Here is a 24,952-nt window from a genome sequence, read left to right on the forward strand (position 1 = left end):
ATATGATGAAATTCAAGCATAAAATAAATTCTATATGTGTATTTTCGAGATATATTCATGTGTGTATGTTTATATATTAGCACACTTTCATAATTATGCTAATATATACAAAATTATAACAAAACTATTTTAATCCGAAGTGGGGGCACGCAAGGGAATCTGCCCTGGATCTAAGCGAGTATCACTTTTGCAGTATGAGTCACAATTTCAGCCGTTCAAACATACTTTAGACGGCCCAAATTTATTCTCCATCCCATCACCCGCCTAATCTCTCTCTTTTTCTCCCTCAAAAATCCGAATCGTCCAAATCATGTTTACATGGCCGAGATCGCTGATGGATACTGTGGCAGTGGTACCAGGTAACCCGGCACCCAAAAACCTCTCAGATTTAAAACCAGCTGTCACAAACCATGTCCGATCATTTATTCATTTTTTCCCTTTCTTCTCCGTAGAGAAACTCTTCAAACTCTCTCTCTCTCTCTCTCTCTCCAAATGGCACATCCGCTGGCGCAGGCAGAAGTATACGCGCCGTGGTCACTGCAACTATGGAGAGCTCTCGTGAATTGGCTGGCATTTCTCTCCCAAATCGTCCTCCAGATCCTCACCTTCTCCCCTTCCTTGGCTCAGCTTCTCTCCTCCATAGGTCTCCGCCACACCCTTCTCCCCTCTCCTTCCCTCTCCTTCAAGCCCTTGCCCCACGTCGAGCTCGAGTCGCCGCCGCCTTCTTCCGTGGCTCCCACCACACCTGCTGATGCCAACACCACCACTAACGGCGGTGGTCGAGCCATCGAGATATTAACGGTACGATTTTGGAAAATTTTTGAAGCTTTTATGACTTCCCAATTATGAAACTTTGTGAATTGAGTGGTGTTTGTTCCACGTTAAAGGTCCTACTCTGTCTCTGTCAAAATCTTGAAAAACTTAAATTCAGGTTTTTGTGGGTCCACGTTGGATTTGTATTTTGTATTTTGTATTTTGTATTTACTTAAATGGAAATAGTAATCTCAAATAAGTATGAGGTTCGCAGATTGTCTTCAATAACTGTGGGTTCAAGTAAATTCAGTGTTGATGTTTGTGAATTAGTATGAATTACGTCAATGAGCATTGACGTTCTACAAATTGTTTGAAATTTTGAATATTCTGGAACAAAATTTTTGAGAGGGCGATTATTACATGGCGATCCTCCCTGAGCATGACCAAAAGGAATCAAGATCCTCTCATGTGACCGATTCCTCTTGTGATCCAATCTAAACGGTTCATTTTGCAGGTTTCGACACTTGCGTCATTTATAGAAAAAGTCAGGTTGATCGGACAACAGAATCCGTGTGAACTAATCGTATTTGTCTAAAGCCAAAAGGACAGTCAAATGTGATTAGACGAGGCCATTACCAATGTCCGTCGGATCGATCTGGTGTTTGCATTGATGGTTTGCACTTTAAGTCTAAAATGAACGGCATGGGTCGTAAAAAATAGGATCGTGACGGGTCCCGTTTTGCGTCACGTGAGGAATCTTCACATGGGAAGAGGTGGTACCTAGACAGCCCGGCAATGAGGGGTAGCAACCCACTCCGGCAAGATGTCTTTGAATCATAGCCTGACTCCAGGCTCATTGAGGACATGATTTTCCTAGCATCGCCGTAAACACCGCTCGGGAGACTTGAAGCCATGTCCTCCTAGTCGCAAAACCACGTGGGAGTAAGCTTACTTACTACCTGACCATCAACCCTAGTGCAGATTTGATGTTTAGGGCCTTAGTTCATTTTGAGTACTGATAGTGTAACTATTGTTAACATATGTTATGGAATATGAATATCAATTTTTGAATTATTGCATGCGCTATGTACTAATGAATCGTGTTAGTGCAAGCAGCAGCATATTGCATATCGGTGGTGAATTACTTAGTTTAGTTGGGGATTTTGAAATTACAGTATCCACTAGGTATTGGATGTTGGGCCCGGAGTGCTCCTATGGATTCGGTTATACAATGTCACTCCATGTGACCGCTCTAAAAACAGACTTGTGGGTGCGATGTCGAATGCCATAAAAGACATAATTAAAGCCCTCCCTAACACCAATAGGTTTTAGTAGAGATGGTAGAAAAGCAGTCCGACAAGTGGTATCAAAGCCAAGAAGTCATGGGTTCGAGTTGCAGGAGCATCATCGTGAGGGAGGAATTGTTGGGCCCAGAATGTCCTCATGGATTTGGTTACATAATGCCACTCCTTGCAACCGCTCTAAAAACAGACTTGTGGGTGCGATGTTGAATGCCATAAAAGACTTAATTAAAGCCCTCCCTAACACCAATTGGTTTTAGGAGAGATGGTGGAAAAACGGTCCGACATCGGAAAATCTTGTACAACTTCTTGCGAAATTGGAGTCAATAGTGTGTATGTAGGTTACTAGGTTGTACGTCATAACTTCCATCCGTAATCAACTTCTTTCTATGAGTTATATGATTGTATCAACCTGAGGGACTGATAGTATAGTGTTTACTTGGACTTGCTAGTGGTATTGTAATATCCCTTCATTTTTAATTCGTTGTTGTTGAAGTTTTTCCTTGGCGTATGACACTGGTGGCTGGTGGCCTTAAAACCTTACCTAATTGCATAGGATGAGATGAAACTCGAGTTTTGTGTGGATGATGACAAAACTCTTGTTCTGTTTGGAGTTCTATCATTAGCACATAAGTACTCCTTAGTCATCTAAGTTTTGACTTCGAAATGCTGCAAAATAACAGCATAACTTTCGGTGGAAAAGCCTTATAATTTATGAGGACTTCCTATGAATATGAAGCCCAGGGATATTTTCTGAAGTAAACAATGAAAATAATAACAAGCACGTGTGGGGATGGATGCTATGGACTTTTGATCTTTTTATTTGCACATTGACAAATGACAATTGCTTTTCTGTCTGTTCTGCCAAATCTATGGCTGTGCTTCTACACAATCAGAGGAGATTTTCTGCAGTAAACAAAGAAAATAAAAAACAAGCACGTGTGGGGGGGATGCTATGGACTTTTGACATTTATTTGAATAATGACAATTGCTTATGTCTGTTCTGCTGTTTATGTGGATGTGTTTCTACCACTTGGCTTGAATGCTTTTTCTGTAGGAGTGACCAAGCTTCAAGGAAACCGCTTACTAATAGATACTCGCTTTGGAGAGTAATGATTCCATTTATCACACTCAAATTACTGAAAAATCCTATGCTCTGTTCACGGAGGTTGTTGTAGTGTTCTTAGTTGCTTGTAGTGTTTTTAAGTCATTCCAGATAGGGTTGACGTTCAGTGTAGAAAGTGTAGAGAATAACGAATCAATCAGAAAAAAATGTGCATCTTTCAAGCTTCAGGAAATTATGGGTTTCTCATGTCTTGACTCATGATGCGTTTTTGTTGTTTTTGTGGCTCTCACCCTTCTGATGTCTTTGAAATGAAAAGTGTAATGGCAATGCTAACTTGCACTGTCATTAGCACTTAAGGCCTAAACCTGGAAATGTGCTATGCTAGAGCCCATAGACCCAAGTTGGGACACAAGGGTTTTGAAATGCTTGATGTGGGTTTACACAGTTTTCTCTTACTACAAGAAAATGAAGAGTTAATGTCACAGAAAACTTCAATTTAACAAGATTATGGGGGAAGATTGATGGAAAAGAACTTGGTCAGTTGCTTCTTTTCCATAAAGTGAGGTAATTGTTTCGAAAACTAAGGTATTTATCAACCACAATCTTGTGCCTATCCTTTTGTCTGTATGACTGAACTACGAGTTCAAGGCCCTCCTACAATATCTTTGTCTGTGTTACGGTTATTCTCTCTAGGGCCTGTCCTAGGGAGCTTTGTTTCTGTGTAGTTTGGTTGGAACCTTTCCAACCATTTACATTTTGGATTTGGTGAGGCATATGATTGTCGAGTGGTTGGGTGCCAACGTTGTTGTGATGCTTCTTCCTCGTTGTGATGCCTTTTTTCTGCAAATCCATTTAATCTTTGTAACACTTCTTATGTTTCTTAAGTTAATAAAATCTTTTTCTGCTGTTCAAAAAAAAAAAAAAAAAAAGATGATGACCCTTTGAAGTTGATGGTACCTACACATTTGCCAGTCTGTTCTATGTAACAGTTCTGTTTAGTGCGTTATGCATTAGGTACAGAACCCAACTTTAGTCACTAAAAGGATATATGTGCCAGACTTTATGCTAAATCTAGCACTGCATTCACCTTAAGTTCATTTGGTGAGTTCCCTGAAATCTAACTGGGGTAAGCCTAGAGTATATATCACATCGTTGAGAAACAAATCTCTCTTTCCTCTTTAGTGAAGAAAAAACTTCCGCTAAAATTCAAACTTTAACTTTGCCCTTGGACCCACAAAAAGACAAGCCAAAAGGAGAAAAAGATAAAGCCACATGTTTGTCCTCGTGCAGGTGGTTCTTGACTTAGATGAAACTCTAGTATGTGCCTATGAAACGTCTAGCTTGCCTGCTGTTATTCGTAGTACTGCAATTGCAGGTGGACTGGAGTGGTTTGAATTGAAATTTGTATCTTCAGAGAAGGTTGGTCAGTCTTTTGATCACTCTCATTTCCACCCTTTTCCTCCCTCTTCTAGTTCCGAGACCAGTTATCATGTGTAATTTTATCTAATATGCAGTTTTCAAAATGCCATTTATGAAGGAATTCCAAGGAAATCCTAAGGTCAGTTATGTGACAGTCTTCAAGCGACCTGGTTTGCACAAGTTCTTAAAACAAATAGGTGAATTTGCTGATGTCGTTCTGTTTACTGCTGGTCTTGAAGGTGCGTTTACCCAACTTAATGTGCCCCTCCTTTTGTTCGGTTCCATTGGGTTTGGGGGACCCATTGTCATCTCCAAACTCCCTAACCTTTTGTTACTTGTTCTCTTCGTGAGCCGCACAGACTACGCTAGACCACTCGTTGACCTAATAGATGTGGATAATCAGTTTTGCCTTAGATTTTATCGGCCTTCAACTGTTAGCATGTAAGTATTTCTACCACTTGGCGGTTGTTATTGGCTGCATCCTAATAGCTAATACTAGTAATTATGCTATGTCTTTAACAACCATTGCATTCAACAATACAATCCTTGAAAATGAATGGGCTATTGATGTCATGTTTATAATTCCGTATGATTGTGCAGGTACATATTAAGTCTATTAAGTAGTACAAAACTTTCGTTACTTGTAAATCATATGCATGAGTCTGTACACCAATACATATTGGGAGACAGTTTTTTTTAGTTAAATATCATCCTGCCTTCGAAGACTAACTAGGACTAGTATCAGCTGTATCATATTCACATCTTACGCAAGAAAGTGAGTATCTGACCAAAAATTGTTGTCTTTGGAAAAAAAATTCCATATTACTGTTGACTGTAAACTATTTCCCAGTATTGGGTTGGTTTTGCCACACCATGCACAATCTGAAGGGAAAAAACAAATGGATACTTTTCAGGTAAAGCCTCCATTTTGGTTTGAGGCTTTGCAGGCCTCCATCTAAGTAGAAGCTTTGATGTTTCGCAAATGTAAAAGCTACCATCTCTTGGAGGATTTAAAAGCCTCTACAGTAATAACAGAGGCTTTAGTAAAAAAAAAAAAAAAGGAACCACTTTAAAATACTGAGATTTCTGTTGTGTGGAGTACTTGATAAAGGCTCTTTATATAACTTAGAAAGCTTCCACTCAGAGTGGAGGTAAAGGCTCTTTTATATACCAACTTAGAAGCTTCCACTCAGAGTGGAGGCATTTATCCCACTAATGAATTTGCACAGTAACATGGTGCGGAGGCCTTTCTTTTCAGTTGATTGGAGACCATCTTTTTAAAGCCTTCACTCAGAATGAAGCCTTTATATTTTCTGATTTCATTGAAGTTATGGTTCACTAAGAACTCTTTTTTGGCTTCTTTATCTACGTGGCATATAACATCGCGAATAAACCCACCTTAAGTGGATTTTATGTTTCCACACGTTTAGTTGTTGAAGGTATGTAGTCCTCGTTTAAAAATTTGACACGAGCGAAGATAGGGTCAGTGACAATTACAATGAGGAAAGTTAGGGAGAAAGCAAGTGGCTAAGAGAGAAGAGGTAAAACAGATCAAAATTAATGGATGAAGCTCTTTCCTCTGATTCAAATAATTTCTCTCCCAAGGGCTTTTCCCTGAATACAGAAGTCTCAAGAAAGAGACAGAAGGGGTTCTATGACACAATTGTGACTACGAGGTTTCTTCCTTGAGAATTGGACATTAAACAAGATAAAGAAAGCTCTAGTAATAGAATGCATAGGAGACCATTTTTTCAGAATAAATTATTAATGCGTACTTTTCAGATTCTTTAATTACCTTTCTATAGGCTTTTGAACTCTATGTACTAAAAGGCTCAAACCAAGCCATTGAAGACATGGGGCATGATTGATAATGGGTTCCTAATGGGGTGAAGTTGAGCTCTGTCTAGATTCTACCTTAGGCTAACCAAGCTACTGAAGGCCTTAGGCATGATTGATAACACATTTCATACTTCGGTAAAGTTGTTATCTACTAACCTTGAGCATTTTGTGTTTTGAATCAGAGGAGAGCAACTTTGTGCATTTAATGCCAAAGGTTAGGTCTGTAACCAATTTAGCCTTCTCACCCCGTACAAGGAACGAAAATGTGTGTAATTTTTTTATTTTTGTATCAAGTTGATTTGTTAGTATTATGAAATTTGTAAATCACAGGGAATTTCGAGAACATGTCAAGGATCTGTCTTGTTTGTCTAAGGATTTGTGTCGAGTAGTTCTTGTTGACAACAATCCTTTCAGTTTCTTATTACAACCACTAAATGGACTACCGTGCATCTCATTCTCTGCCGAACACCCCTATGATGAACAGGTAAGGCGGTTATTTATTGCACTGCAATCAAATGATTCTTGATTCTCTATTGTATTATTATCCCATCTTATTTGGCAATTTTCTGGTATGGTACTCATATGTAGCTCTTGAAGGTCATTCTTCCCCTCCTCCAGCATCTTTCTCTACAGAAGGATGTGAGGCCTGTACTCTATGAAAAGTTCAACATGCCTGAGTGGTTTCAAATGCACGGAATTCCTGCATCCAGCCTGATTGTGTGAGGTGAAGATTACAAATTATGAGTTGTGAATTTAGGGTGTTTTTTCTTTAGCACAGGAGAAGGTACAGTCATGGCACTTAAATGGAAAGTAGTGATGCATTGTTATTGTGATTAATATGGGGGCCGTTGTCCAAAATTGTACACTTCATTGATCTCCCTTCGAGAGCAACAGCTGCATTTGCTGATATATCCGTTGCATGTGTATGTAAAAATGTTCACTTCAATTCTTTTGCAATTCCATTCAATTTTGTATAGTGGACATAGAAAGGGTTTGGGAATAGTTACTTGCATCTTTTATGAAGGCTTGTCCATGTAAACTGATTTGTGATTACTATCGAGTTTGTGTATTTATTTTTGGTACCAACGGGCAGAGGAGATGCAGCTTTAGGTCCCAAGAGCTACTAGGAAAACCATTCGATTGGAGGATTTTCGGGTAAAACCCTTGGCCTTTAGGTCCCAAGGGTTTGCAATCCCATTCAATTGGTATAGTGGACATAAAAACGGTTTGGAATAGTTCCTTGTCATCTTTTTATGATGGCTTGTCCGTGTAAGAGTGCTTAATGTAAAATGAAACCGATTTGTGATTAATTTGTGATTACTATCGAGTTTGTTTTTTAAGTGCCAAAGGGCAGAGGAGATGTGGCTTTAGGTTCAAGCTGCTAGGAAAGTCTAAATTCTCCGAGTCTCTTTGCTGAAAAATTGCCGATATTGGCAAAGAATTGTGTACCCTAAAAAATAAGAGAATTTCTTTGTACAAAAATTTCAATAAGATGAAATAACTTCAATAAATGAACAAAAACATTACATCCTTGAGTGAAAATAGATCAACTAATTACCAAAGGGTAGAAATCAAAACAACTATCGGTGCAATTTTACACAAAACAATGCACAACAGCCAAATAAAGATAAGTCAGTTAAGAGCAATTGATTCTCACATCCCTTTTGTCCATTTGTACCTTGTTTTTTTTCTCTTATCTATGTGAAATAACAAAACAAACCTTTAATTTAATTAGTCTCAACAATTTAAGTAAGGAAAATAAGAACAAAAGGGAAATGCAAACATCAGATCACAAATATGAATCATTACCCTAATTAAGAGAATCTGCAATTTTAGACAAGCTTTCGAGTCAATTAAGGAAGACGTACATCACCATCATCTTCCTAATCAAAACCACCAGAAGGGTTGATCTAGAAATTACAACAAAGAATTGAAATAGATGAGTTCAAGCACTTGGTGTATATAGGTGAAGTATGGAATATCCTTTCCTGTACCAAACTGTAGTAACATATATAATGCCTTGGCCAGCAGAAACAAAAAATAGAATGCCTTGGCCCTCAATTTTCAATAGTGTTTCTGTCACTAGTTGATCAATCCTAATATTACCAGCATGAGAGACATTAATCAATCGTCATCAGAACCGAACAGCGGTCATGGAAAATTCTGTATTTTTGCTCAAACTGTAAATATCCTCCTCACCTTCTTCATGTTCCTACGACAGATAGGGCAAGTACCTGCTAACTCTGCAATCCTGCAAATCAAAAGTTGTCATTTTCCTGTAGGACCTAGTAAAGGTACCAATGGAGCAACTTCCCAAGGTTATGAAATGCTCGGTGCAATTTAATTGCAATTTGGAGGGTGCCAATTTAAGCCATTTAAATCACCATGATTCATGAGTCACTAGACTCTAGCACCTTCTAATTTTACTTAATTATAGAACATAAACAATTCAAAATCATGTCATCATTTGTCCGTGATTACTTTGATTACGCCAATCAAAAACTGAATCAAGTTTGAACTTTTCAATGGAACTTGGAGGTATGTTCATGAATCTTGTCATGCACCCCCTTGCCTAGTTTGGATCTTGGATTGTCAAGCGAAAAAAAGAAAAGGAAAGGCCAAAGGGAAATAGGGTTACTTGCACAAATTAATGTTTTAAGGCTTAAGAAATGAATGGATAGTTTTTTTCTTTACTTTCTTTTGGTTGAATATGCACCATTGTCCTAATCCGAAGAAAAGAGAAAATTTTAGCTGCTACTGGAATTCCTTTTTCTATCTTCTTCCGAGCCTTTTTTCCTCTGCACAAAGTCATGACCCAGAAAACAGCCTTAATGGCCTTAATATCCCATAAACAGTGTGGAGGAAAGGAAATCCCACCTAAAACAAGCATTTTTAGCTGGAGTAGATATGGTTAAATAGGAAGGACTAAAAACAAATTTATTGGCAACATAGCATGAGAAAAATCGTTCTTGCGTCAGTATCTTAATATTTTTGTTTATTACAAGAACATGCTTTTCCACAAGCCATCTTGTTGTATAATTCCATTTACCCCCCAATATCTGCCAAGTCTATCTATTGAGTAAACTACCCCAGGTTGTGTCCCAATAGATTCAATTTCAGAATGTCACAAAGCAGCTTGACTATCACGTGCGAACCAAAATATGGTAAAAGGAGCATTATAAAGATTAGCAAGAAAAGCAGATACCTTGTACCACATGCAAAACAAGCCACACAGTGCCCACACGGAAGGAAGAAGCAGTCCCTAGGAGCATCAAAGCAAATTGCACATAGACGCCGGATATTGTTATTGTATTCACCATCTTTTAGTGGCTTACCCTCGAGTGAATCAGCTGTCATCCCATCTTCAAGATCTTCATCATCTTGTGAGACAGAATCATAAGATGAACCCCAACTTGACAAATCATCATCTTTTTGTGAAAGAAGAGGGGCTCTCTCTGATCTCATCTCTCCAAATTGAAAACTGGTTCTTTCTTCACGGGAACATTGGAAATTGTTCAAAAAGTGGAAGCCCAATAACATGAGGATGGTCATTCCACCTACACATAGCAAACTTAAGAAAACTAAGGAAGATTGTAATATATATATATTTTTTTTAATAAAAGAAAGAGAGATTCTTACCTATGCCAACAATATATGTGATCCATCGAGGCCCATAGGACAGTTTAACATACCACATCTGACTAGTTGTAGCCTGAGGGAACCAAAATGATTCTTCTTAGTATCAACATTTTGTACTTGAGGTAAAGAACTTGAATAAAATTTAGGATAGTACTCCACAGAAAAAGGTGGGAGGATTTTAAAAACAGCCGTTCTGTAATGTAACGACCATTACGTAATGGGTTTTTGAAGGCCCGATACCGTTACGGGTGAAAATAACGGCATTACGAAAATTCATGGGCGTATCAGTCCTTACAGTCGTTACGCATTGTAACAGCTGTTACACCCGTTACAGGAACGTTCCGGGACCGTTACGCCTACAGAATACTGAGAACAACTTTTCTTCTATTTTTTTCCCCTTTCTCAGACCTTCATGTGATCCTAAAATGTATTCTTTGTAACTTTTTGAGATGCCTTCACATGATAAAACAATATTTTGGGAACCAAACTCTCATTAGAATGAGGAAAAAAATAATTCAATTTCGTTCTTAAAACGCAACTGTTACACATTGACTGATACTCCTGATATCCGTTACTCGTGACCCCAACCGTTAACGCCAACCAATACTGCAATTTAAAACCATGGGTGGGATGATGCTATTTTAACTCGACCATGCTATTGTACTTGTGTTTCCCCCTAGCAGTCAAGGTAAATTTGATGTGATACCTCCCATAGCTGGCGTGACTTCAGTAGTCAGCAGGAACTGAGTTTAAAACCAATCAATATATAATCTAGACATCATTTAAGAAAAAAAGCTTTGCAGACACTCTCGACAGAAGTATGGCTTAATCTGAAGTAAAGGAGCAGTGCCCTCTTGTTCATTTATGATTTGTAAGGACGTAAATTTTAATAGATACTCCAAACCTTGGGAAACAGACAAGCGGAAACTACAGACCTACCTGTTCTGGACCTGGAGAAGTTAAGACAGCAGAATTTCCATTGGGGAAAAACATTTTCAAACTGCATGCACCTTGAGCCACAGCACAATTGTAATACGCGCTAGTCGTATTATACAGGAGAGACGTCACTGTGAGGTTTAATTGCACCTGCTTGAAACAGTTCAAAACAATGAGTCACGAACAGTAATACGAGATTCACTCGAAGAAGAAACTCCGCATCTACGTCTTCAGAGGCAATTAAGAAATTCTTGTAGATAGGGTGAAAACACTTTATATTCCTTCTTCAAACCTTGTGGCTGCCACGATTGGTGAACGATTGGCTTCCAATAAACACAAACGACATACTCTAACAGACTAATTAGTAGGCAAAAATGCCTATCAAAAAAATTAATAGGCAAAAAAAATTCTAAATTGACAAGCATGGTCCTGTAACTGAATACGCCAATGAAACGATGTGGCCATCATAAGGTGTTGAACTTAATAAAACACACCATCAAGGGAGTTGCTTTCATTTTCCATTTTTTCAATATATTAAACTTCTGCAATGACCAAAAAGGAGGAAGTTCAATGCAAACAAATAACAATGCAAATAAGCAGATAGATTGATATATCAAGTAAACTGTTGCCTTCAACTGCGTGTTTTGGAAAGAGTCACCGCCGATAATTGCAATTCATATTGATGAGGATCTGATTTTATATCCCATGGGTGTTAATTGAACATGCTTTGTCAAGTTCGATAATGCGTTCCGTCAAATAAGTTGAATGGTTGCAGCTTTCCAGACTACAAAGATGAGCAGACAATGGTGTACTTAGCGGGGGAGGGATGGAACTAGCGAATGAACTCCTTTCTAAGTGTCTAGCTTGATTCTTTCCTCTTGCAGGTGAAAATTCAGGTAGAGGTGTTTCTCTAGTGGAAGCCCACTAAGTGAATCAGAATGCCCTTTCACATCACATCAGCAATATAAAAAGATTAGCTACCATAATCAAGAAATATAAGTGGTTGATCTTCCTTTTGTTTGTTTTTTTATAAGCTTAACTGCTTGATATCATAATTTGCCAGAAAGTAAAAAGTAGTAGTATATTCAAGAGTCGATAATCAAGAAATTAAGTGCTTGGTCTTTTTCTTTCAATAAGCATAAATTCTTGATATCTCGACTTCAAGAGTCAATAATCAGACTCTTCTCCATTATTCAATTAAAGATAAGGACTTCTAGTTAGATCAAACAGAATTGGGTGGACACTGGACAGAATAGAGCAATCTGTTACCAACAGTACTAAAATCATATTTTAGCTTCCGAGTTCCTACTATCTTCATCTTTCCCCATAAAAAGTTTCCTTCTCGTGATGGTAAGGCCCTAACCCCTAATAACTCATTGCTCTTACATGGTAATGACCCACAGGTGACAACCCGGCAAATAAATAGAGATTGGCGATAGCACCCTAGACCATCTGTAAAGCCTTAACAATGGCATAACATAGAATTTAGACCTAGCACTCTGGTAGGACTACCAGTACAGAAAGGACTTTGACAGCAGGATTGCAGGCACCTTCCTCACTATTCAATCCCTGCATCATAGTTTGATTGTATGTATGAAATTTTCAATTTACTTTTACTTTGAATCACAAGCACTTTCCCTAAATCCTCCAGTGAAGAAAGCTATGTACAAACCCCACACAAGAAGCAGGATGCACACCAAATCCTCTGATCATCAAAACTGAAAGGGGCATTGACTGGGTCAAAGTTCACAACACCAGTGGTCCAACGCCCTCCTCTTTTTCTATCACTAATACGTTCTCTCTAGCCTCCCTCATGGAGTGACTGCTATGTCCAGGCTTATCGTTCCAGAATAGACTTGAAACTAGTGTATTGGCTCATAGACCTGGACTACTAAACAGACAGTAGACAAATAAACCCTGTTGTCAAATTTTGGTCAGCTCAAAATATCTTAGTCATTCAATAGTCAGCAAAATTTCCACAGCAAATCCACTACATACACTAACAAGAAATTGAAGTGTTGCTCCATCTACCTGAACACCTCAATCACTATTCAAACCAAGGAACAAGATTTTCAAGGACGGTTAATTTCTTAAGATGGAAAAACAAGAAGCAATAGAACCATATCTGTTGAACAATTTCGCAGCAGATAATCTAGAGCCTAATAATTTCTATTATAAACACAAGTCAATGGGATAATACGGAGTATACGAGTTTGTATATACCTCGACTTCCTCCGAGTTCCTGTTACCCACTGCAACATAGTAACTGGAAGACCACGAAATGTCCTGCTGGATTAAACCACTTCCTGTAAAGTAGTAAGCCAGTTAGCACACAGTCTAAACAGTTGCACACTTTTTTCTATTTTCTTTTTCCACATTTCCGTATCACCATGAATAATGTTCCATGATAAGGTGGTATTGGGATACGATGGGTCCTCAAGCCATTGAGCAAAGCCTTCACTCCCTGCAATGATTCAGGCTTCAAAATTTTCAGGCTTCAAAATCATATTGACACAGCAAATAAATATGCAGACAGCTACTAACAAGTTCTCTGCACCAGTAGAGGAAAGTTACCAAGCAGTGTTGGGTTTTTTGGCAAAATAGAAGAGCAACAAAAGAAAAATGTTTTTGTATCTTCTAAATAGGGGGTGGGGGGTGGGGGGGAACATGCAGCAGCCTGCAAGTCGATAATAAGGACAACGAAGCCATTAAAACACATATGCATGTGAATCACCAAACAACATAGCAAAATCCACTAAAAGTTGGACTCACGTGTAAGGTTTAAGTAAATGATAGGATTAACACAGACTTGTATAGCTTCTATATATGCCCTTGAGAAGATAATTGATGTTTGTAGCAATGACGGAAAGTAGAAAAGGTAATAGCTCCATGAAGATTTTCCAGTACCTTGGGCAATTATAAGAATTAGAGAAGATAAACTCGTGGAGTTCACACTGTACGAAATATTTATTTGAGAACCTTCATTTAATACGTATATCCATTCCTGTAGCAAAAAGAGAATAGTTTATTGTACCACCATTACCTTGAATTTTATATACATGTCCTAAGACAAAACGAAATGACATGCCTTGTGAAGACCGGCTGGGAGAGAGGTTCTGCGAGTTTGAGACCAAGTAGTTACAACATCGCAAGGTGGATCCTCGTAAAGTCCATATAGAGTAGGCCCAGTATTTGCCTCATCTAATTGCTCTACCTGGAATAAGCAACCAAAATTCACTACCAACCCGAAAACAACTGCGAAAGCGAGAGAGATGCATGGCTCAGGAGTGTTGTCTTGTTACCTTTATATACTCCACAAATAGTGGATTCGGAGTAATGAGAACTGAGCTATTAGGGCCAAGTTGTAGATTCACTGAACCGTATACCCCCAAAATCAATGTCACTGAAACTGAAATGAGAAACACAAAAATAACGCCGAATTTAATCAAATTTATAAATTCTCAAGCTAAACAGCACAATCAGCATTAAAAACTCATTTTAGTGAAACATGTATCTGCAAGGGAGACATTTGGGCCAACTTACTAGATTCAAAGAGCCATGTATAGGGATGGCAATCTCAACCAAACCGAAGAGTACCCGAACCGTAACCGATGTTTTTCCCCGGGGGCTTGGGTTTCTTGGGAGTCGGAAGTCGGTCCCTTCGGGCTGGCTAGGATACCTTCGGTTAGTGAGCTTTTTGGGAAGGGGCTGGTTTGACTCTCGGACTTGGACTCTCTCGCGTGTGTGTGCACACCATAACCAAAATTTTCCCCGGCCTTGGATAACCGAACGGGTATCGGTTCTGTTACGGTTTAACTGTTACCCGAACTGAACCAAAATAATGAAATTACCAAAGTACCCTATATATAAGTATAACAGTATGTGTGTGCCTAGGGTTCACAGTTCACACTTCAACACACATTCTCTCTCCAGTCTCTCTCGTTCCCTCTCTCTGTTCACAATCAGCTATGTACTCTCTCCGATTAAATTCTTCACCACCTAAGAGGTTCGGTCATCCATTTACATCGCCTCGGCCTTTAACTGTTTATCATGATTTTTTCAATATTTAAAATGGCTTCCTTCTGTCATAGATTAGTTTAAGCTAGAATTTTCCGCTTCCTGCTATTAATCTAAATCTATCATCTGATGATCTTTCTATAGTAACCAGAAGATTTGCACTGGCCAGATCAAGAATTACCGACATCTCTTGTTCAAAATCTGTACCTTGCTTTTTCCGGAATTTGCTCAAAGTTTGGTTACCCCTTCGGTTCGGGCATTTGGTTCAGGGATTACCCGAACCCTGTTTGGTTCCGGTATGGGAAACCTCTCCTCTCCCATTCAGTTATTGGGGTGGATTCGGGTAGAGTTTTGGTTTCAGGTATCGGGTATGGAATTCACCATATCCGCCCCAATCCACCCTGTTGCCATCCCTAGCTATGTACCCCAAAATCAAAGTCATTGCAACAGCATGAGAAACAATACAGCATCAAATTAATTCACAAGCTGTGGAACTTGGAAGTGTCAATTGTTTCAGTAGATGTAGGACTAGGCTTCTATCTAATCAGATTCAAATCGAGAATGGATTATCTCAGGGTCCACAACGGAGGTCCTTGGATTATCCAAGATCACTACCTAACGCTCCGTAAATGGCATAGCGACTTTAAAGCGGAGATGACTGTTGCAATAAAAACGGCAGTGTGGGTTTGTTTCCCCCTTCTCCCGATCAAATACTATGATGAGGAAAGCTTAATCACATTCGCCAAGACGCTGGGTAATCACTCAGAGGAAGATACACCCGCATTGCGTCGAAATGGATTTAAGCCAGGGACGGAATCAGAAATTTGCATTAGTGGGGGCACACAAATTAGTAAACGGTAAACCGTATGTTTATAATTCGTTAATTAACACATATTTTGCCGGTAAATAACAATTTGGAGACTATATATATGTTATTTCATATTATAATCAACAGCAAAGGGTGTGCTCACATAAAAAATTATGTAAAAAATTTAGTACTCTATGAAATAGATCAGACAAATATTCTCAAAAAGAAAATCTAGAGCAATTTTATTGGAACGCTATCATAAATTTATTGAATAATATTTAATCATATTACTATAATTTTACAAAATCGAGTGGGGGCATGTACGGGACCCCGTGTGGGTCCGTCCCTGATTTAAGCCAACCCTTCCTCCCATCAATCACTGTAGGAAAGTTTGATTACCTGATTGAATATGAACAAGTTCACCTAATCTGTTTCTCGTGTGGCAGAGTAGGTCACCGGAGGGACATTGCAATAGCACGCCAGCAGCCAGATTGACCAACGGAGACTCTGTTTCGACCGTTGCAAAACCTGGCAGCTCCAACTCTAAGACAGTGCGATTTAATGGCAGCTCTGAGTGATTCCTTTCCGGAAGGAATGGAGCACCACAAAGCGGCTCTAAAGCCGACACGGACATGTATCCAGTGTACCAGTAGAATCCACAAACTACTGGGTAATCCTATCCACTTCCCTTTAGACAATAACCTTTTAATGGACTGTTTTAACATTCTGATTTGGAACTGTTGAGGAGCAGGGAACGAGAAGTTTAAGCGTAACTTCTGTGACTTATTCCATCTTAATAAACCCGAAGTGGTGGCTCTCTTAGAGACTAAAGTTGGCCTGAGTTCGATGGGAATGTTTTTCAAAACCCTTGGTCTCACGGCTTCAACCCATGTAGATCCAACTGGTAGACTAGGGGGCATTTGGGTACTTTGGGATCCCACTAAAGTATCAGTGAACACTACTCTAGTAACAACCCAAGCCATCCATGTCAGATTAGGAAAGATGGATTTGAAGAATGGGCCCTTTGCCCCTATCTACTGTGTAAGCTAGCCCTAACTACAGGCTCCAGGCTATCCTGTGGAATAATCTGGAGGAAACAGCAGAGTCTGAGGATCATCCATGGCTTGTTGCAGGCATCTAATCGACTCGCAGAGCACATCAACAAATGAAAACTAGTTGACTTGGGATCTACTGGACCTAAATTCACATGATCAAATGGTCGGCAACGACTGGCTAACACGGAAAAAAGGCTGGCAAGAGCACTCTGCAATGAGAAATGGCGATCTTTATTCCCCGAAGGTGTGGTTCAAAATTTACCTCATACATATTCTGACCATTCACCTTGTATTGTGCATGCTCTTGGTAAAAGCCATTTTAATAATACTATTAGTCCCTTTTCGTTTTGATGCTTGCTTGGATCCTGGATCCCTCCTTCGAGAGTGGTGTTAATAATCTTATTGACCACATGAAGAATTTTTCTGGAAGTGTTTTGGATTGGAACAAAAATATTTTTGGAAACATTTTCAGAAAAAAAAAAGATAGGTGCGGTCCAGAATTGCAGGTATCCAGAAATCACAGGTAAAACATTTCACTCATAACCTCCAAATTCTTGAAAATTATAAAAATATCCTAGCTCGAAGAAACTTTTTGGTTCCAAAATCGAGAGCAAAATGGATAACGTTAGGAAAAAAACACTAGATACTTCCACCTAACTACTCTCATTCGAAGGAGGAAATAACAATGCCTAAAGTATCTAGTAATATCTGGATTGATAACCCTGTTATTATCTTTGATATGGTCCAGTCTTACTTTATGGGACTTTTCAAAGAACACAACAGCACCACTGGCAAATGCCAACCTACTTCTCACCCATCCCTGTCTAGAGAAGATAACACTAAACTGTGTGCTCCTATATCTCATGCTGAGATATGGAGCACTGTTAAAGGAATCCAGCCCTACAAGGCCGCTGGACCCGACAGAATACAGGTTATTTTCTATCAAAAGTATTGAAACATGGTAGGTGATGAGGTTTTTTAGTTTGTCCAAAGTTGTTTTGCCTCTAATGCCGTGCCAGAAGAGGTCAATAAAACCCTCATTGCTCTGATTCCTAAGTCTGAGAATCTTGAAAACATTAAAATGTTTCGGCCTATTAGCCTATGCAATGTGACTTACAATATTATCACGAAGATTATCGTTACCAGAATGAGACCTTTTGCCCATAAAATTATGAGTCCTTGCCAAAGTAGTTCCATTCCAGGTAGGTCTACCAACGATAATATCATCATCACCCAGGAAATACTTCACACTTTGAGATTTTAAAAAAAAAAAAGGGAAAAAAGGAGGAATGATTTTCAAAATAGACCTGGAAAAAGCCTATAATAAAGTTTCGTGGAATTCTCTCTTTGATGCTCTGAAGTGAACTATTCCAATTCTGACTCCTCTTGGATTGCTTTAATTATGAGTTGTGTTACCAATGTTAAGACTGCAATTTTGTGGAACGGGGAAACCCTTGAAGAGTTGTCCCCTGGGAGAGGACTCAGACAGGGAATCCTCTATCTCCTACCTTTTTGTTATTTGCATGGAAAGACTCTCCACCTTAGTTAACACCAAAGTTGAGGAAGGATGCTGGAAAGGTATAAAAGTCTCGAAAAACTCTTGTCCTCTCACCCACCTTTTTTTTTATGACGATCTCATTCCTTTTGGCCAAGACAAGATTACCACTTGCAAGGCCATGATGGATGTGTCTGGCCAAACCATAAATAACACCAAATCTAAACTGTTTGTTTCTCCTAATGTCACGAGGAGAACAGCTGGAAGACCTTATCACAACATGTATCGATATCATGTAGCACAGACACAGACACAAACACGTGACACGACACTAACACTAACACTAACACTACACATAAATTTCCAAAAAAAAATGGACACAAAAAGTTGGGGAAAAATTTAAAAAATATTTGTATACTATTTCGTAAATAAAAATAAATATATAAAGTTCTAATTGCGAACACGTGACACCATATAAACCTTAAATCGTATTTGATCATTCATTCATTGATGAAGTATTTCAACAAAATGCATTCCATCACTTGGGTGTTTTGTAATCAACAAAACATCAACTGCCACCCAAAAAATAAGACTTCCCTAAGTTTTAATTAGAGCCTACAATTTCACTTAACACCTCGGACTTGTATTGCGAGTGTCCGGAAAGTGTCCCTAGAGTGTCCAAACGAAAAATGTTGGAAAAAAGAATAGGACACTTCGGATTAAAGTGTCGGACAAGTGTCCGGACAGTGCCGGTGTCCGACACCGGTAACAGCACACAATTAAAGTGATTGAAACTGAAATGAGAAACCCAATAACACAGAATTTAACAAACTCTCGCGGATTCTCAAGCTAAACAGCACAACCAGCATTCGGTATGCAACTGTATGTACTCTACAATGTATCAAAACTAGGGCACGAACCAAAGAACCAATAGTATGAGGACAACGATGATGCAAGACCAGCTGCCATCTCTGATAAATGTCAACTTTGTATTGTATAGGATCAGCATTTTAGAGATTACATAAACAGCATAAAAACTCAAAGTGATTGCAGCTGAACTTAAGACAGAATTTAACCAAATCTATCAAATTCTCAAGCTACACAGCACAATCGGCATTCAGAATTCAATCAAACACGGGTGTCTGTATGTAATGGGTAACATATCAAAAGTGAGGACGAACAAAAGAACTAAAAGGTGAGGACAATGAAAATGCAAGACCAGTTATCGTCTCTAGCTTAGTTGCAGGAACCTCCAATCAAGGTGGCGAATCCACCTCATCACCTCACTCCCGCGCTCCCAAGTCAGATTCTCCTACAAACCTGGCTTCCATCTAGAAAAGAACCCGCTCCCAACTAAGATAGAACCTCTTAGGCATATAAATCCCAAAAGAAACAAAAGTAAAAGACACCAAGTAAGAGAAAACTTGAAGTAACAAAAAGTTACCAGAAAAATATATACCCAAATCTGCTCCAGTAATAAAGAAAGATTATTTACATCCCCTAAGACAACAATTGCAATGGATAGGAATTACGAATTACAACATTTTCTTCTATTTCAAGTTTATTTTTCTATATTATTCCTTAATGCTTCCCCTAGCGCTCCCAAAAGAGGAGCTTCAATGATCCTACGCTCCCCCGCCTCCGCCCCCGATCCCACCCCTGCCCCCACTACGTGTAACTAAGGTCTCTAGCCTCCACCAAATATCGATGCCGTATGTATGAATAGAATCGACATACTTAGAGATTGAAACACCACATAAACAGCACAAATCAAAGCGATTGACATTGAATATAGAAACACGATAACTCATAGTCGAATAGTGTCTAAAACCAACTCAAGCTAAACAGCACAAACAGCAATACAGCATTCAAAATCCAACTGAACATATGTATATTTCTCTGTTTACAACTTAGTATTTTGGCCAGCTTACACGCATACTAATGCTGGTGGGGCCAGTTAAAGTCTTGACAAAGCCCTTATTGATTGACCCCAAAGGAATCGATAGCTCCTGAGACCCAGGGCCGGCCCTGACGATTGGGTTGCCCAAGCCCGACCCCAACTTGGTTGCCCATGTACTATTAAGTCAAAAAAAAAACAAAATGACAAACAAATCAAGAAAAAAAAAAAATCAAGGTTACATTGTACTTTTAGCTTGAATTACATCAATAAAATCACAATCAAAATATAACCCGGTTATAGTGTTTTATGATTAGCACGATCTGATTCAAGAAAAAACATATCATTGCATATAATTATGTAAATTGTTCAATTGAGTCATCGTACTAACTTATCCAAGAATTCATTTTCGATTGAGATCTTTGCCAATCCACTTAGTCTATCTATCTTGTGACATGATACTACGAAAGTAAGTTTTTATAAAACTTCAACTCCGGATAGCTACAACATGCAGGAGTTCTTTTACCAAAATTATAAAATACAAAAAAATCAAACTAAAATGATATAAAAATAAACATTAAAGGATATGATTGTAAGAGTTTGTTTTGAAAAAAAGAAGAAAGTTTGCTTCACATTTTAAGTATGGTATGTGTAAAAAAAATATGCTAAACCGTGTTAGCTCACTCATTTTTTTAATTTTCCATTCCAAATTCTTTTATCACTGCTACATTATTATTGTGTTTGTTAAATACAAACTTTCTAAGTGTGACTTTCGTAAAATTGTGGATTGAGAAGGAAAAAAAAGAGCCACAAATAACAAAAATAGAGAAAGGAAGGGAAATAAAGGCCTCAAAGAGACAAATTCAGGGAAAAAAAAAAAGGAATTGGGTAATCAAACCTTGCTCACTTGAATGCTAGGTAGGAACCACCGACCGTGGAGGCAAGTAAATACTATGTGTCAATCACGGAAACTTTTTGATACTTATATATTACCTAAAAAAAAATTGGTTGCCCCAGCCCAGGGGTTTGCCCAAAGTACCAGGCCACGAGATCAAACGCTTGGGTTAGAATAACATATATGCATCTAGGATTCTAGATGCTGTGGAAATTGAAAATGAAGACGAGAGGACGAACCAAAGAACCAAAAGGTGAGGACAACGACGATGCAAGACCAGGAATCCTCTCTGATAAACCTCGATATCGCCTCGTCTTCTGCCGTTGCGTAATCGACTTGATAAGAAACCCCCGCGTGCGGCTGAACGAACTGCGAGTCGTGGTCCTCCTCCGCCTCTTCCGCCACCGGATAAGAGGAAGACGACGCCGTAGCACGACCGGAATACTCCCTACTCGACGAAGAAGAAGCTTCGGCCGAGAAATTCCGATCTGGTTCTTCCATCTGGAGATGAGAGAGAGAGAGAGGGGGGGGGATTTGGTTGCCAAAACCCTAACCCTATCTGTAGATAAGGTGTAATGTAGCTGTAGAAGTGGATTGATTATAGTTTTTGGATGCGAGGAATCCATTGAAGAAGGGGGTGGTGGGGGGGGATAAAGGGCAGAAGGGATTTGAGTAACTGAAAAAATTGTTCACCAATCAGTCGTTTCGGAGTGCCTTTGGGACTGACTGGTAGCTGTGTTGTGTTATGAGCCAAGAGTGACGACGGTTAGACGGAATCGAATGCTCTACGGTGTAGCTAGAAATGTTGGGCGAGGATTTTGACTAATCACCGACGCGGACCCCACAATCTTTGCAATTCTTTTTTTTTTTTATCAGATTGAAATTCATAAAAAATATTTAAATATTCATCATCTTTATTCATATCATGTAAATATTCATACCGTCCTTTTTTTCATACTTATGTTTTCATCCTTATAGTGTGTGAAATACATTTCTTACCATTTTCACTATGATATACATATATTATGTTATATTATTTTTAAAATTTAGTGGGATTGGATTGGATTGTTTTCCTAATTTAATAGGATTTTGTAAATTTCAATATGATTGATTACTTTTTTTTTTTTTATCATGGAATGTATTTGAGAAATCTATATTTTTAGGAATATGACATAATAAGTTGACCACATCTTTGTATTTTTTCTTTATTCTTCGAATTGGCCAACCAGACAACAAAAAGTCATATTTTTCATTGATCTTATTACACGGAACATGGCTAAATTATCATAAAATATATATATAACATGACATACTCAAACCGTTAAATGGTTGTAGACACCTCCCAAACAGGGTATCACCATACAGATAAATCATGCTTGTTTGGTTTCAACTTCATAAACTAAAATCGTGGATATTCTCATGGCTAGGAATATCGCCACATATAACAACTATCATCAAAATAGAGTCACCACCTAGTTTGTTAAAACTAGAAAAAATAGACAGAGATTCCGAGTACGGGAGCCAAGAGTATAATAAAGGGAAGGTGTTAGACACCCCTCTTTGCCCAGTCGTGAAACTGGCCCATAATCGTTCGACATATGATTAGTACTTGCTTTATTTAATTATAAACACATAATCTGGTTATTTAGCCTTTAACAATTGATAAGGTGAGCCAGAACGGTAATAAAAGCATGCATAAAAGTAGACAAGAAAGATAGACTATCCCAGGAAATAGATCCCTCGGCCGGTAAATGAATGTCACGACCGAGGGATCCCACTGGATCAATGTATCGGTCGAAGGATTGATTTCCCAATCGATGTTCTTCCTCACACCAGACTAAATGATTAACAGAAAATTAAATGTTACGATTAATGTGCAAAGGCATGAAATAAACTAAACCACAGGCCCCTAGGCCTTACCACCTTGATCCCTCAGTTGCTTGATTGCTTCATATTGAGGGTGATTGACTGGTTTTACTTCTTGAAACCCTAGGATTAGGGTTTGTACTTCCGGGGTTTAATCGTCAGATTGTGGCTGCCTTTGGAAGGTTAGGGCTTTTGTAGGGGAGATATGAGAAAGTATTTCTGCAGAATTTCGTGGCTAGAGAGGGTTGATTGTGATGTGTTTTTCGAAACCCTAAGTGCGTCTTTATATAGGCAATTGATAACTCACTCTGGCCAATCAAATTGCGTGAATCAATAAGGAATTATAGGGTAATAGGATCTCTACTCGAATATGCTTTCATACCCCGAACGCATCAAAATTTGGCTGCTAAGGTTTTGAGAATGACTCAAACGATTGACAAAACATTCCAGAATCTGGAAAAAGGACAATCTAGCGGCCGAAGGATCGATTAGGCGGCCAAAGAATGGATCTGGCTACCAAGGAATCAATCTCTCAGGGAGATTTTCAAACAACAAGTTTCATAGGTGAAAAAATGAAGTTGAGGCCGTGGGATCAATGTTACGGCCGACAGATGGATTCTCCTAGGATTTTGTATTTCTATCTGAAAGGCTATTTGACTCTGAATTGGGTCCTCTGAGTGACTAAAAGTACTCACCAAAAGTCCACGGATTTACGAGAAATCAACCAACAATCACTGTATCCATTCATCATCGGGATGGTCCCCAAGGTAGGACTTGAAATAATTGTTAGGCCAAATTGGGGTGTCTACAGATGTCCCTCTTTGACTGAACTTAGACAGATTGCGAGACATGTTTAAGTAATAGTCAAAGCCGTAAAACAATTTTCAATTTGGTCGAACCACTATTCCAAGATTTTTTTTTGAAAAAAGGTTTTAGTTATGGTCGGGCCGGGAGGCTGCCTACGTATTCCACAAGGGAAATTCAGACCAATCGTAGTTCAGGGGGCAATAAAAAGAAAAAAGATCAGAGGGTTAGATACAGAAGACGTACCTTCAGGCTTAAAAAACCGTAGTGCAACGTACCTGGGCCATGCCAAGATTTTGGTGGAAAGTCGTTGAAGGAGAGCGGAGCTGCCGAGGAAATTTTTGTGGAGAACTTCTTCAGTATTTTGGGGTAGATCAATAGACAGCGGGTGAGTCGTTTGCTTTTAATGACCATCCTTACTTTGACTGAGGGAGCTCAGTAGGGTAGCCTATCCTTGCGAAAGAGTTTGATGGAATTGATGTAATTGGGGTGGAATCCAAACCATCTTCTGGAGACGATCGAACGCCGGTTTTGAGATATGGGGGCACAAGGCCAGTAACTGGAGTATGGAGCTTGAGATGAGGGAACCGAGACGCGGAGCCGGTTGGAGTCATGAGGCAAGAGCCTGAGGGGTCAGAGCTTTTGAGCTTAAGGTGATAGAACCTAGGCGCGGAGCCGGTTACAATCATAAGGCGAGAGCCTGAGGAGTCAGAGCACAAAGCTTGATAGAACCGAAGCGCGGAGCTGGTATGAAGCTGAAGGTCTAAGCACGAAACTTTTCCATCTTCTATAATTGGCGTACAACCAGAGGATAAAAGTACTAGACCGATCAATAAAACCGAGGCACGGAGCTGATTGATTGCAGGTTTGACTTGTTTCATGAGTGAGAAGAGAGATGCAAAACATAGTATGTGATGATAATGGTTAGATGTGAATAGATATGATGATGTAATTGATGTAGACTCGATGTGATAATGGTGATGCAATTGATGCTTATGTGCACGAGCCCGTGCGTCTGTGTTGCTTTTTAAGCGTAGAGCTTCTTTCAAGTTCTGGACTTAAGCATTCGGAGCGTAGAGCTCGAGCATTCGGAGGGCAGAGTCCGAGCATTCAAAGTACAAGTTTTCAGCATCCAGTACGCAGTGGTTGGGTATTCAAACGC

General features: G+C 39.1%; 2 protein-coding genes across 3 annotated transcripts; one reads left to right on the plus strand and one right to left on the minus strand.

The window, feature by feature from the left end:
• Nucleotides 1–350: 350 nt before the first annotated feature.
• On the plus strand, nt 351–7,401 carry LOC131324467 (uncharacterized). The gene is made up of 6 exons (XM_058356438.1): nt 351–801; nt 4,411–4,539; nt 4,658–4,778; nt 4,899–4,980; nt 6,709–6,862; nt 6,967–7,401. Exons 1-6 carry the CDS (start codon nt 493–495, stop codon nt 7,099–7,101), a joined length of 930 nt encoding a protein of 309 aa, XP_058212421.1. The 5' UTR covers nt 351–492; the 3' UTR covers nt 7,102–7,401.
• A 764-nt stretch (nt 7,402–8,165) lies between these two features.
• On the minus strand, nt 8,166–21,897 carry LOC131324466 (E3 ubiquitin-protein ligase APD2-like). Of its 2 annotated transcripts, XM_058356437.1 has the most exons (10): nt 21,360–21,897; nt 14,256–14,362; nt 14,042–14,167; nt 13,861–13,957; nt 13,343–13,417; nt 13,177–13,259; nt 10,957–11,103; nt 10,018–10,090; nt 9,584–9,935; nt 8,166–8,629 (listed from the first exon to the last, which is right to left on the minus strand). In XM_058356437.1, exons 1-10 carry the CDS (start codon nt 21,619–21,621, stop codon nt 8,554–8,556), a joined length of 1,398 nt encoding a protein of 465 aa, XP_058212420.1. In that variant the 5' UTR covers nt 21,622–21,897; the 3' UTR covers nt 8,166–8,553. The 2 variants fall into 2 exon arrangements, with proteins under 2 accessions (XP_058212420.1, XP_058212419.1); XM_058356436.1 differs by having other exon boundaries at nt 8,166–9,935.
• Between the last annotated feature and the right edge of the window lie 3,055 nt (nt 21,898–24,952).

Source organism: Rhododendron vialii, chromosome 4a (genome assembly GCF_030253575.1).
Source record: "Rhododendron vialii isolate Sample 1 chromosome 4a, ASM3025357v1".
NCBI classification, from domain to species: Eukaryota; Viridiplantae; Streptophyta; class Magnoliopsida; order Ericales; family Ericaceae; genus Rhododendron; species Rhododendron vialii.